Here is a 15,147-nt window from a genome sequence, read left to right as displayed (position 1 = left end):
TCACTCATTCAAGTTTCTTGCACCACTCTCTATAAAAAGAAAGCATCAAACCTTGATAAAACCCATCGACTTATTTTTGTTATTAAGTTTAATAATAAAAGTTTGATTGAAGTTTTGTGAGAATGTCCAATGTGGCGAAGATAATATTGAAGTTACTTGAATAGCAAGACAGTCTCAATCATAATAAAAGAATTATAATAAATACTACTTAAAATGCAAAACTATACTTGTAGAGACATTATATTCTCCATACATATAATACAACTATGTTTCGGGGTTTTGTAGAGAAAAAAAGGTGTTTTTTTTTTCTTTCTCTTGTGTAAGGCGCACCCGTGCTTGTGTATGCCTAGATAAGGGCGCGCCCACACTCCTCTCTTGGCAAATGAATAGTACTTTAGGCGCGCACACACTCAGACTGTTTGGCCAAGGGCGCACACGCGCTCTACCATTTTTCAGCATGAATTCGACTATTTTCGAAAGTTTTCAGAAACAGTATAAATATAAGTTTTTTTCTGTAAAAACTTAACCTTAACCAAAACCAAGAAAGAGAGAGATTGTAAGAGAGCAATTCTTAGTGAGTTGAGTGTTCATTTTTTGTGAGTGAATTGAGAGCTCTTGTAATCTGTTATTCTGGACATCTAGTAAAGCTTGGAACTCGCCGTGTGGACGTAGGCAGATTGCCGAACCACGTTATATCCGTGCCTTGTGGTTTGTTATTCTTTCATCATATTATCTTTACTTTATATGCTTATTAATTGTTAATGAGAAGTGTTGGGATAGTACTTGGAAGGTGTTGAAGTCTTGTCTAGAGAATAATAATTAATCCTTGTGTAGGGTTGATTAATTTGTAGTGGGTAACGTTGTTTCCGCAGTTATTTATCCATAACAAATGCATTTGCATCAAGTTTCCGATTTTCCGTTAATTATTATTTGAGGTTAGTTCAATGCAGTTGTATCCAATTTCTGATTTCCCGTTAATTGTTCTTTGAGGTTAGTTTAATGCATTTGCAGCAAGTTTTTGATTTCCCGTTAATTATTTTTTGAGGTTTGTTCAATACAGTTGCATCAAATTTATGATTTCCTATTAATTATTCATTGAGGTTAGTTCAGTGCAGTTGCATCCATTTTTCGATGTTTTGTTAATTAGTCTTTGAGATTAGTTCATTGCATTTGCATCCAGTTTTCGATTTCTCATTAATAACTCTTTGAGGTTAGTTCAATACATCTGCATCTAGTTTATGATTTCTGATTATTTATACTTTGAGGTTAGTTCGATACAATTTCATCTGGTTTCTGATTTCCCGTTAACTATTCTTTGAGGTTATTTCAATGCATTTGCATCTAACTTCTGATTTTCCGCCAATTATTCTATGAGGTTAGTTCAATGCAGTTGCATTCGGTTTTTGATTTCCTGTTAATTATTTTTTGATGTTAGTTCAATGCATTTGTATCCAATTTGCGATTCCTTGTTAATTATTATTTGAGGTTTGTTTGATTCATTTGCATGTCGTTTTCAATTTCCCGTTAAATATTTTTCAAAGATTTGTATCCAATTTCTAATTTCATATTAGTTATTCTCTAACGTTAGATTAATACAGTTGCATCCAGTTTTCAATTTATAGTTAATTACTTTTTGAGTTTAGTTTATTGCATGTATTTGCATAAAGTTTCTGATTTCCCGTAAATTACTCTTTGAGCACAGTTCAATGTATTTGAATCCAGTTTTCGATTTCATTTTAATTATCCAATGTGGTGTGTCATACTAACTTTCTAGTAATCCATCTGTAGTATCCTTACAAACACGACATAAAAATAAATTATGTTTGATTTTACTATATGGGATCATCAAAGATTATCCAGTTCCCAATTTCTTTTTAATTATTCTTTAAATTATACTTAACTCACTATGTGGGATCTTCAAAGATTATCTATGAATGGTACCTGTCATATTAATTATTCTGAAAAATTTATGCAACTATTTATGCATAACTATTATATACAAATATTATATTGATCAGTCATCCAAATTTCTTATAACATGAAAATCCCACATACTCTCCATTAAAAAAAATAATTCACCATTGATAAAACCCTTCAACTTCATTTTGTTGTTTAGTAATAGAAGTTTGATTGAAGTTTTGTGAGATTGTCTAATAAGACGAAGTTCATATTGAAGCTACTTGAATAGCAAGATGTTCCCAATCATACAAAAAAATATATATAAAACACCATTTTAAATGCAAAACTATACTTATCGAGACATTCCTACAACATATAACACAACTATATTTTGAGGTTAGTTCAATGCATTTGTATCCAGTTTCTGATTTTATGTTTTTTTTTTAGGTTAGTTCAATACAGTTGCATTCAGTTTATGATTTATTGTTAATTATTCTTTGTAGTTAGTTTATCAATGCATTTGCATCTAATTTCCAATTTCCTCTTAATTGTTCTTCGAGGTCAGTTCAACGCATTTCCATCCAGTTTTCGATTTTCCGTTAATTATTTTTTGAGATTAGTTTAATACATTTATATCCAGTTTTTTATTTTCGTTTATTATTCGATAAGGTTGCATTTGCATCTAGTTTCTGATTTCCCGTTAATTATTGTTTGAGGTTAGTTCAATGAATTTGCATCCCATTTCTGATTTTCTGTTAATTATTTCTTGAGGTTAGTTCAATTCATTTGCATCCGATTTATTTTTTTAGATTAGTTCAGTGTAGTTGCATCTGGTTTCCGATTTCCCGTTAATTATTTTTTAAGATTAGTTCCACGCATTTGCATCCTATTTCTAATTTATAGTTAATTTTTTTGGTTAGTTCAATATAGTTGCATCCAGTTTTTGATTTCTCGTTAATTTAATCTCTGAAGGTTAGTTCAATGCATTTGCATCCAGTTTCCGATTTTCCGTCAATTATTTTTTTTGTTAGTTCGATGTATTTGCATCCAAGTTTTGATTTCCCGTTAATTATTTTTTAAAGTTAGTTTAATGCAGTTGTATCCATATTCCGATTGTCCATTAATTATTTTTTAAGATTTGTTTAATGCATGTGCATCCAATTTCCGATTTCCCATTAAATATTATTTGAGGTTAGTTTGATGTATTTGCATCTAGTTTTTTGTTTCCCGTTAGTTATTCTTTGACGTTAGTTTCATGCAGTATTATATATATTTTAATATATTTGTCATTATTGGTTTGCCAATATTTATTTATTTATTTATTTTCTATTATATATTTTGTGATGTTATTTTTTGTATAATTTAATTTTCTACAAGTAATTTGTTTTGGTTTGGTATATAATTTATTTAAGCCCAACATCCACTTTAACTAAATCTATAGTTATATAATTTATTTAAGCCAACGTCCGTTTTAGCTGAATCTCATTATTCCGTTAAAATTGGAAATTATAGAATTCATAAATTTAATTGGAATATGTCGTAATTATTGTGGCCGGAATTGTGGTTTTTGAAATCTTTAACTATGACTAAATGTCTAAATCCCACAATGGATGACACATCAAATTGATCAAACTTTATTTGTTTAGGCCCATATATATAGTGCATATAATACAATTTTATTTGTTTTGGGTGTACATTGTTACTTATTTTATGATTAGTTGACTTTTTTCCTGTTTTTTCGCTATCCCACCAAACCACAATAGTATAGTGGATAGTATTAGCGGGTTAGCGTTTCCAAAACTAATGTTTTTTTTACAGCAGCCAGTACCAATGGCATGCGTATGGGAAGTAATTTTTTTTTGGACTCTCCTCTCTCCAGCCGCCAGTACCAATGGCGTATGGGAGTAATTATTTTTTTTTGGACTCTCCGTCCACTCTCCAACCACCAATACCAACGGCGTATAGGAAGGATTTTTTTTTTTGGACTCTCACTCTCCAGCCGCCATTCTCACAGGCGTGTGGGAAAAAAAAATTTAGCCGCCACACAATGTAGCGTGTGGCTTAGATTTTTTCTACCCGCCACTCATACTGTTAAAACTGGCGCTATAGATAAGTAAACTTATACCGATAGCATTGGCAGGTTAGCGTTTTGAAGTACCATTGTATTAGAATTTCTGTGATATTTGGTGTTTTGCCACACCATTAGACTTAGCCTAACAAATGCATAAAATAAATGTTTAAGCAACTCAATTCATATTTTTTTTCTTTTGTTCTTACATAGTTTCATTGTTATATTTTCTAGAAAGAAACTTTGTTATGTTAAACTTCACCTGAGATTAGTATGGAAACTATTATTTGCGACGTAAAAGTTTTAAGAAAATCATTTTTAGTTGAAATTATTGTTTTTAGCAATTTAATTTTTTGTCTCATTTTATTTTTCTTGTAATTAGTTATATTGTTTAGAAAAAGTTAAAGACTTTGTGAAACTCTAAATGAGATTGTTTCTTTATTTATATCCTACTTTTTCGTAATTAGTATAGAGTTTAGAAAAAACTTCCAAAAAATAGATTGGTGAAGGTATATCTATAATATATATATAAGGATTTGGAATTCCTTTTTTTTTTTTTTTTTTTTTTTTTTTTTTTTTTTTTTTCCGTAATTAGTATTAGAGTTTACAAAAAATTGAAGACTCTGTGAAGTCTTGAAAAATAGAGCTAAGAGAGTATATCTATAATATATATATACTAGACCCGTCCTACGAACGGGTGTCATTATATTAAATTATTCTAAAAAATATTAGCAACTATGCATAACTATGAGATATGAAAATTATATTAATCACTCATTTAAATTTTTTGCACCACTCTCTATAAAAAGGAAACACCAAACCTTGATAAAACCTATTGACTTCTTTTTGTTGTTGTTAGGTTTAATAATAGAAGTTTGATTAAAGTTTTGTGAGAATGCCCAATGTGGTGAAGATAATATTGAAGCTACTTAAATAGCAAGGCATTCCCAATTATAATAAAAGAATTATAATAAACACTACTTAAAATGCAATACTATATTTGTCGAGACATTCTATTCCCTTACATATAATACAAATATGTTTCAGGGTTATTAGTTCAATGCATTTGCATCAAGTTTCTGATTTTTCATTAATTATTCTTTCAAGTTAGTTAAATGTAGTTGCATCTAGTTTCCAATTTCCCGTTAATTATTATTTGAGGTTAGATCAATGCAATTGCGTCAACTTTATGATTTCCCGCTAGTTAATCTCTGATTTTAGTTTAATGCAGTTGCATCCAGTTTCTGATTTTTCATTAATTATTCTTTGAAGTTAGTTCAATGCAATTGCATTATGTTAATTGTTCTTTGAGATTAGTTCAATGCATTTGCATCAAGTTTCCGATTTCCCGTTAATTATTTTTTGATGTTAGTTCAATGCAATTACATCAAATTTATAATTTCCAGTTAATTATTATTTAGTTTAGTTCAGTGCAGTTTCATTCATTTTTTTATGTTTCATTAATTACTTTTTGAGATTAGTTCATTGCATTTGCATCCAGTTTCCGATTTCCCGTTAATAACTCTTTAAGGTTAGTTCAATACATCTGCATCTAGTTTATGATTATTTATGCTTTGAGGTTAGTTCGATGCAATTACATATGTTTTTTTATTTCTCATTAAGTATTCTTAAAGGGTATTTTCATTGCATTTGCGCGCATTTAGTTTTCGATTTCCCACCAATTATTCTATGAGGTTAGTTCAATGCAGTTGCATTTGGTTTTTGATTTTATATTAATTTTTTTTTATGTTAGTTCAATGTATTTGCATCCAGTTTCCGATTTTCCATTAATTATTATTTGAGGTTTGTTTGATGCATTTGCATACCGTTTCTGATTTCTCGTTAAATATTTTTCAAGGATTTGCATCAAATTTCTAATTTGTTGTTAGTTATTCTATGACGTTAGTTTAATACAGTTGCATAAAGTTTCTGATATCTAGTTAATTACTTTTTGAGTTTAGTTTATTGCATTTGCATAAAGTTTCCGATTTTCCGTTAATTACTTTTTGAGCTCAGTTATGTATTTGAATCGAAGTTTCTGATTTCCTTTTAATTATCCAATGTGGTGTGTAATACCAACTTCTATTGATCCATCTGTAGTATCCTTGCAAACATGACATAAAAATAAATTATGCTTAATTTACTATATGGGATCATCGAAGATTATCCAATTTCCGATTTCTCGTTAATTATTCTTTAAATTATGCATGACTCACTATGTTGAATCTTCAAAGATTATCTACGAACGGGTGTTGTTATATTAATTATTCTGAAAAATATTTGCAACTATGCAGAACTATTATATATTAATATTATATTGATCACTCATCCAAATTTCTTATAACGTGAAAATCTCACTCTCCATTAAAAGAAAAAGAATTCACTTTTGATAAAACCCTTCAACTTCAGGTTTTCGATTTCCCATTAACTATTCTTTGAGCTTTAGTTGCATCCAGTTTCTAATTTATGGTTTTTATTTTTTGAGGTTACTTATATGCAGTTACATCCAGTTTTCAAGTTCCCGTTAATTATTTTTTGAGGTTAAATCGATGTATTTGCATCCAGTTCCGATTTCTCGTTAAATTTTTTTTAGATGTTAGTTCAATGTATTTTCTTATTTCCCGTTAATTTATTTTTAGGTTGCATTTAATTTTTGATTTTCCGTCGATTTTTATTTTTTGAGGTTAGTTTGATGTTCAATGCATTTGCATCTAGTTTCTGATTTCCCGTTAATTATTCTTTGAGGTTAGTTCAATGCATTTGCATTCAATTTCTGATTTTTTGTAAATTATTTTATAAAGTTAGTTCGATGCATTTGCATTCAGTTTCCAATTTTCTGTTAATTAATTTTTGAGATTCGTTCAATAAAATTGTATACAGTTTCAAGAATGATGTTTGTTATTGGTGAACCTAACAAATTCTCGCAATAGTTTAACTATCAAAATAGTTTGAGTAGTCTTTGATAGATTGTAACTTAATTGAAGATTCAAATTTTGAAATATTGAAGTGTATGATTTAGATGAGGAAACCAATCCTACGGACGGGTGCCGTTACATGATATTGTTATAGAACATAAATCCTAAAATTAAAGGTATCTCTTCGATTTTAGTACTATAGTTAATATACCGTTAATCTTTTTCAAACTTTTACTTTTACATTGCCCTGTATCTAGGGCTGTCAATGGATTGGTTTGGGTCGGGTTTTGGAAAATCTAAACCCGAACCGATAAGAAAATTGGGAACCCGAAACCAAACCGAACTGATAATATTATGTTTAATCCGAAACTGAACCGAACTGATAAAGATATATTGCAAATCGAATCCGAACCGACCTGAACCAAAAACTATAAAATCAATTAAATTTTAAATTAAATTAATTAATTTTAACCACACAATTGATAAACATATACAAAATTAATCATAAATATTACTAAAATGCTATCTTATCGGTTCGGTGGAGGGCAAACCCAAACCAAACCAATATCTTATCGGTTCGGTTCGGTTTGGTTTTGGGTCGGTAGAGGGCAAACTAAATTATCAAAACCCAAACCATTTTTTATCGGTTTGGTTCGGATCGGTTATCGGGTTATCAAAACCCATTAACAACCCTACCTGTATCTATTTTGAAACCCAGGATTGAGTATTGTAGTTAAACCTACAACACAATTTAAATAAAACTAAAAGAATTAAATACCATACTAAAAAGGTTTCATCGTCGTTAGTTTGGTTGATGATACTACTAAATTTACCATTTAACTCAACATGTTTAGTTTGTTGTTATTGTGTGTAACACTTTGCCATATTTTTTGTTTCAATTTCTATTATACATTTTGTGATGATGTTGTTTTTCAAATAATTTAATTTTCTACATCTTATATGATTTAGTTTTGTTACTTAGTTTGTTAGTGTGGTTAACTTGTAAAATGCATTATGTGTTTGTTATTTTCAATTTAATTTTATATAGTTTGTCATTTTTATTTTTTTTATACTTTAATTTGGTTTGGTCTATAATTTTTTTAAGCTCAACGTCCATTTCAAATAAAGCCCATAGTGCATACAATCTTAATGGAACCAAAGAATGTTTAAGCCCACAGTACGTGGATATTGGAATTTTCAATTGGAAACAGTCTACTTATACACACCTTACAAATGGTATTAGATATCAAGTAACCACTAACCGTTGAAAATAAAATGAAATAGCCCTCTCACTAAATTCAGTACACTTTTACATTCAAATGTAAAGTAAAAAAATTAAAACCTTAAAAACGGTATTAGATATGAAGTAACCATTGAAAAACGAAATTGCACTTTCTCATGCTTATGAGCATGTCAATTAATCACGAATGCGATCTCATCTAATTTATATCTAACCCTATTCATCACTTTGATGAAAGTGAAAGAGAAAGGCCCGAATGCTAAATTCATCCTTTAGCCGGGTCACACAGGTACTCTTCATGTTCTCTAAGTTCTCCTAGTCGAGTTATTGCTTAGTCAACTGAGAGCCACCCAAGAGATCGATCTGCATTGTAACAGAACCACCCAAGTATCATCTCACAACTCATCAGACGCTGAGTAATATGCTCAAATGAAAAAGAAGCGATAGAGAAAGAAATTTCATTCCGCAAAAAAAGAAAAGGAATTGTTACCATATCAAGTGTACTTCTAAAACTCTAAAGCAAGTTGTTTCAATCGATGTCTTTGAAGCTATATATAAAGGTCTAGAATTGTACACTATTCTTCAGGCTGATCCTTAGTGATTGTAGAGGAAAAGAATACCATATATTTTACTTACTGATGATTGAAACTATCCAATAACATATTATCTACTACAACCCCTCAAAGATACTTAACCAATAACCTGCCAACGTTAAAATAATAATGAAGGAAGAAGAGAAACTTAGAGACATGAATAGTTTCTGCTCCTAACCAAACAAATGCAAATAAGTCAATTTGAAATTTAAAAACCTGATGGTGTTATCAGTCCTCAATCGAATCCAGTGTGGAGTTGGCGTGTTCTACCTCGTATTTTGCGCGAGGATCTTGCTAATTAATTAATTAATGTCTGAGTTTCCTAATAGGAATTCTGTGAAGACATAACCACACATGCCAATGATGACATTGACGACTTTGAGCTACCAAGGGATCGGATGCCATGGCACTGTGTTTCATTTGTCTATTTGAATCAAAGGTTGAATTGTCGCCTCTCAGTCTAGAAGCTACGTACATCAAGCAATCCTCCCGTCCACTTTGTTATGATATGTCTCTGCAATCCATTATTCATTTACTTAGTGGGGCACATGGGCACAAATGTAGGCAATGACAAAAGCATAGATGAAAAAAAAGGCATAAGGTGTAAACAGGACTTGTCTTTAAAGAACTTCTACTGTAGTATATAGCTTTTATTAGCTATTATCTTCCCTATTCTCGGTTAGTCCTTAATAGCTTCAAAAACACTTTGCATTGAGCTTGAGGTGTGATTGAACTCAAATTATGAGCTTGAGTCTTTCGTGTTGCACAACCACAAACGTGCTTCAGATCGATCGATGTTAGAAGGGACCAGATAATGGATTCTAACTTCTTAAGACTGTTAATTCTAGTTTTTGCAGTAGGAATCATTATCTCCATCATCATTCCATGTGGGTTCAGATAACAATAACTCAGCAATCAAGAAACACCAAAGTCTAAAACTCATTTGAAGTAAATTTCTCTCTTTTCATCCTCAGTCACTTTCTTAATACCCTAAATAGGAAACTGAAACCTATGTCTCTACACACTCTCTTCATCATTACTAAACACATTTGGTATCAATCTTCCCAAGAAGCCGCAAGTAACTAAAACAGATGAACATGACATGTCTTGAGAATTGCGAGAGGCAACGATTGAATGGGTTCGTGTTTGATTCCGAAGAGATTGTGTTTCAATAGTTTTGGAGAGTGTGGTGAATACGAACGAAAATATTTACTTTAGCATTCCTTCTTTTTCGGAATTAGTATTAGAGTTTTGGAAAAATTGGAGACTCTGTGAGGGATAAGAAAATAGAGCCAAGAGGGGTAGAGCTATAATATATATCTAAGGATAAAGATTATTTGAGAAACAGAGAATATAATGAATCCTTTCTTGTGGAAATAAACCGAGAACATAATGAATATAACTGGAAATGAATTTTGTAATTTGGATAAGGCCCCAGAAGTCTGGACCATTAATGCTTAGATCAGATGCAAATTCTAGCTAAAGAATTCAAGACATCCATTCTTGTACTTTTAACAAAAAGTGAAACATCATAAAGGCCCCAGAAAGTTCATCGAACCAACTAAAGATTTACTTGTCAAACTCCCAGATGATACCTCCATCCTCTGCATATACCAGGAGAGATTTGGTTAGTTTCTATGCTTCAGAGTTCAGACCGCAAATACAAGCTCTGCATAGACGCTACAAGTCTAGAACTTAATTAATAAAGAAGCATTGTTGACAAGAATACAACTCAGGATTACCGAACAACGAGTCATTTGCACTGAGAAGAGTTCACGCTGAAGCGACTATATTAACTGCTATATTAATTAATTTCTCATACAGAGTGATGGTATCAACAGGCATCTGTCAGGACTTGTAGCCACATACATCCTATTTCAGTTTTACTACTTGCATCAAAACATTTACATACCAATGAAATATAAACATCTCGTCTCTCAACTCTATTTGAGAGTTTCAAAAAGCATGTTGTTGGTTGCAGATTTGAATAGAATCCAAGAAACTTACAACGTCCAAAGAGCCACAAAATTATAGACTGCTGGTTATCTCTGAAAAGCACTACCATGGATAGATGCCTTATCACTTACAGGACAGAGCTAGGAATCTCGGTTAGGGGGGGGGGCAAGGTATATGAGGTGGCAGTAATACACTATCCTGAAATTTTTTGGAGAGGCTAAGCCTTATAGTTTGCAATTTATTGGTTTTTCAAAATGGTTGGTTCCCATCCTTGATCACTTATGTATCTGTGGCGTTACTATCCAAGCAGGGTACATACTTATTGATCGTACTCGAGAATTCAGACTAAAACCTTTTTTCCTTGCAGTTTCAATGATCTATCTCGGATTCTGGGGTGGCCATACCATAAGGCCATTGTTAACTAAGTTTTTTACACTAACTCAGTAAACGATACTAATTAAAGCCTTCTATGCAAATGCCATTCAAACTGAAACGCACCTTTGATTTTCTTGTTTATCCATACCTCAATGAGCATCCCAGCACCAACTCCAGCAGCAATAATAGTCCCATAAAGAGCAATTGCAGACGGTATGGATCTTCGGGGGAGGAAATAGTAGTCAGGCACTTGTCTTATTTTCTTTGGAAGCCGCTTCTTCGTAACCGGTCCAACACTGGATTCATTGCCGGCATTACCTACAGTTTTCCAGTCAACTCCTTTTAACATATCATTTGAGTCCTTAGTATCCATGATTGTATTAATCTTCCCTTGGTCCTAACCTACAAAAGCTACAAAATAGAACCAGTAGAAACACCGAAAAATTATGTAAAGTCTAGAAAACAAGTAAAAAAAATTAAGAAGAAACGAAGACGTGCCATGAAAAGAAAAGCGGCAGGGAGAGTTGTTCATCAAAGTCCCCAGTGGTCACTGAAGATCGGTATTTTCCAAAATGGCCCAGGAAAAATATTTCTTAGGTCTGGCATACCAGACCCAATCCAGAAAAGCCCTATACCGCTCCTCTCACTAGGGGTGGGAGTAGCACAAGCATTACAACATTTATGAACAATTGGTTCCATGGCAGTTGCAAGTTGCAACATGCAAATGTGTTCATTATATCAAGGGACAAGGGGTCAATGATTAGGCAGCAGACAATAATGCATAGTTAACCCGAACAGTAGCTCGTAGGACTAGGTCATGACTATAAAACCATGGTGCTAGGACGGACTTGTAGTTCGGAGGCTAGCAAACGAGCCTGTGTGCTATGAAACCAACAATCTATATAAGAGATGTCTGTGTGCTATGAAACCGACAATCTATATAAGAGATGTCTGCAAAAGAGTTAGCTCATACCTTATGTGAGCGTCGGGCTGTCAGTGTACACCTGTAGAGAAAAAAGGTGTGTTTTTTTTTTTTTTTTTTTCTCTTGTAAGGCGCGCCCGCGCTCCTCTCTTGGCAAACGAACAGTACTTTAGGCGCGCACGCGCTCAGACTTTGCCTGGCCAAGGGTGCGCACGCGCTACACCGTTTTTCAGCACGAATTCGACTGTTTTCGGAAGTTTTCAGAAACAGTATAAATATAAGTTTTTTCTGTAAAAACTTAACCCTAACCAAAACCAAGAAAGAGAGATTGTAAGAGAGCAATTCTTAGTGGGTTGAGTGTTCATTCTTTGTGAGTGAATTGAGAGCTCTTGTAATCTGTTATTCTAGACATCTAGTAAAGTTTGGAACTCACCGTGTGGACGTAGGCAGATTGCCGAACCACGTTATATCCGTGCCTTGTGGTTTGTTGTTCTTTCATCATATTATCTTTACTTTATATGCTTATTAATTGTTAATGAGAAGTGTTGGGATAGTACTTGGAAAGTGTTGAAGTCTTGTCTAGAGAATAAGAATTAATCCTTGTGTAGGGTTGATTGATTTGTAGTGGGTAATGTTGTTTCTGCAGTTATTTATCCACAACAACACCAAATAAGCTGAGCTACATCTTGGAAACAAAGGCACAAGAAGTCATCAACTAAACCTTCAGTACGCTGACAATTGTAAATGTGCACAATGGGATGCGATTATATAGCAACTGCTTGTCTGTTGAAGAGTTTGGTGCAAATGTTCGAGTATGTGTACTATTTATATTCATCATGTGTGGAAAATCATTTTGACGTGTCAATCTCTAGAAATGATCCATATCGTGCAAATTTAATCGGTCCATCTTTAGTTCATTAAAATGAGAAACTAGCTAGTCCTACACCATCAATTATTACATTGAATGTTAAATTGATTTGATGCTGCTTTCAACAAAAGAACTAGGGAAGGAGCTGGAGCTGCTATGGCATAGAAGGAGGATGGACGACTGCTAGCTGCTGCAGTTAGAAGGTTTGTTGCTAAGTCAGCTGAAGAAAGTGAGCTACTGGCGGCAGAAGTTGCAGTTCAACTGGCAAAACACTTGGGAAGTGGAAATTTTGTTTTTGAGGGAGATAGCCTCAATGTCATAAACATCTTAAAAGGCCAGGAACCCAGTATAAACTGGTATTTACATAATATTGTTAAAGCTACTATTAGAACCTCTAGTAAGTTTGTGTTTTCCTGTTTTAATTGGCTACACCGTAGTCTTAATGGGGTATGACCTTGCAAGATGGGCGACAAGTAAGGCTGACATGAGTTCTCTGCCATAGTGTTGTTCAGAGGTCAACTGTATCCCAATTTTATTATTATATATATAAAGTATGGCTTAGCGGGAAAAGAAAAAAAAAACTACCAGACACCACTCCCCTTTATTTGATTTTAAACCCGACAAAAAAATTACTCCTATTTTCTCAAAACACAACAGTAAGTACACAATTTCAGTCCGATAATTCTCAAACTCATCCCACATGCACTGCAGGTGGTTCATCGCAGATGAGCAATGTTCCTATACACCTAGTAATAACTGAACTCCAACTATAAGACAAACTAAATAAGATCACCACTTTCTAGCAATGCAACAAACAATCAGATGTATATATTAGTTTAAACTATTTTACTACCAGGCACACACAAAAGTCAGTTTTAACATAAACGTGGCACAAAACTAACACCTATTCTTCTTAACAAAACATAGAAAAGTGCACACTTTAGAGCAGATCAGTTCCATCACTTTATAACTGTAATCATGAAAAACCTATACCACACATACCATGTGTCACATATCCAACAAGAGATAGAAAACTCACATTCTGTGAGCTTGCTCGTGTCAATTCAATGACATCATTACTATAGCTGTCTTCATAGGCATTATCCATCCAGTCATAAGGCATGAGCTTCAAATTTCACAGAAGCATTCATAATCAAAGAAGAGATGCATATGAGTTTCTAGGATTTTGTAACAAAAGCAGCATGATAGATCACCCAAAAAATTTCTATAGAGGAGGTATCCAATTAGTAGGTAATCAAAATATAATTTCCATAAGAATAGTTGGAAATTAACTTCTATTTTCATCTTGCAAATCTTACTGATAACTCTAAAATTGAGACAGGAGCTATGAGCAAGGAAAGGTTCAAACTTCAGAGCTGATAATATTGTAGCCGTTTTTAACAGTGGAAATACCTTACATACCTGTTGAGATTATAATCCCATATCAGGTATCTTAAGCCATGTAAAAAAGTATATAAAGTCCTGGGGCACTCAACTTATTACAAATTGGTTTTAGTTGGATGCCAGAACTCCACATGGTATCTGAGCGGGCTATTTCTCTGGCACAAAGAGCCCATTCACTCACGACACCCATTTAAAAAATGTCCACATGTTAGGCTCAAAATTCGCCACAGGTGAGGGGGGTGTGTTGAGAGTTATAATCCCGTATTGGGTATCTTAAGCCACGCATAATGCAAACAGTCTTGGGACCTCTCACCTGATTCACCAGTTGGTTTTTAAGTTGGATGACCAATTTTAACCATATCATTGGTGACATTTGGTATGATATGAATGCGGCTAATGGTGTGCTTAATAAAGGTTTGTTAACATTTCTCCAATCCTTGTAAATTCCAAGTCCTAATCTCTGTAACAATAATGTGACTGACTTTTAGTGAATAAATGCCACAATAATGAAGTCTAAGAGGAATTTAAATATCTAGGGTGAAACAAAGAGGTGCATGGTGTTTACAGGAAAAAAGAATTAGAAAAAAGCATAGGGTGTTCAAGAAACAAACAGTATTAACTCTGTGAAAGCTTGAATGACCAAAAAGCATACCTTGGATGCTTCTTTTGCTGGCGTGATATTACAGGAATATTAGAATTCCTTAAACCTGGAAAAGGATGAATACAGTTACACAGTTAACTAGCCAGATATTTCTCAAAAAACCAATTGCAACACTAACATAAAAGCTTAATAAAATGGTATTTTATTAAGTTATAAGTGAATGAAAATGATTAGGTCATGTGTGGACTTATTAGATAAGCTCACATAAAGAACCATATCAAGGTAGGACTCAGTTTTTAGTTGTCC

General features: G+C 33.0%; 1 protein-coding gene across 4 annotated transcripts; it reads right to left on the bottom strand.

The window, feature by feature from the left end:
• Positions 1 to 10,079: 10,079 nt before the first annotated feature.
• LOC147506263 (uncharacterized) lies at positions 10,080 to 14,886 on the bottom strand. Of its 4 annotated transcripts, none has more exons than XM_086558502.1 (4): positions 13,876 to 14,886; positions 11,545 to 12,212; positions 11,195 to 11,457; positions 10,080 to 10,319 (listed from the first exon to the last, which is right to left on the bottom strand). In XM_086558502.1, the coding sequence occupies exons 3-4, from the start codon at positions 11,417 to 11,419 to the stop codon at positions 10,245 to 10,247; spliced, it is 300 nt and encodes a 99-aa protein (XP_086414628.1). In that variant the 5' UTR covers positions 11,420 to 11,457; positions 11,545 to 12,212; positions 13,876 to 14,886; the 3' UTR covers positions 10,080 to 10,244. The 4 variants fall into 4 exon arrangements, with proteins under 4 accessions (XP_086414628.1, XP_086414629.1, XP_086414632.1 ...); XM_086558503.1 differs by having other exon boundaries at positions 11,545 to 11,692; XM_086558506.1 differs by having other exon boundaries at positions 11,170 to 11,457; positions 13,876 to 14,884.
• Between the last annotated feature and the right edge of the window lie 261 nt (positions 14,887 to 15,147).

This window comes from Coptis chinensis, chromosome 4 (genome assembly GCF_015680905.1).
Source record: "Coptis chinensis isolate HL-2020 chromosome 4, ASM1568090v1, whole genome shotgun sequence".
NCBI classification, from domain to species: Eukaryota; Viridiplantae; Streptophyta; class Magnoliopsida; order Ranunculales; family Ranunculaceae; genus Coptis; species Coptis chinensis.
This window is presented reverse-complemented; position numbering and strand designations above follow the sequence as displayed.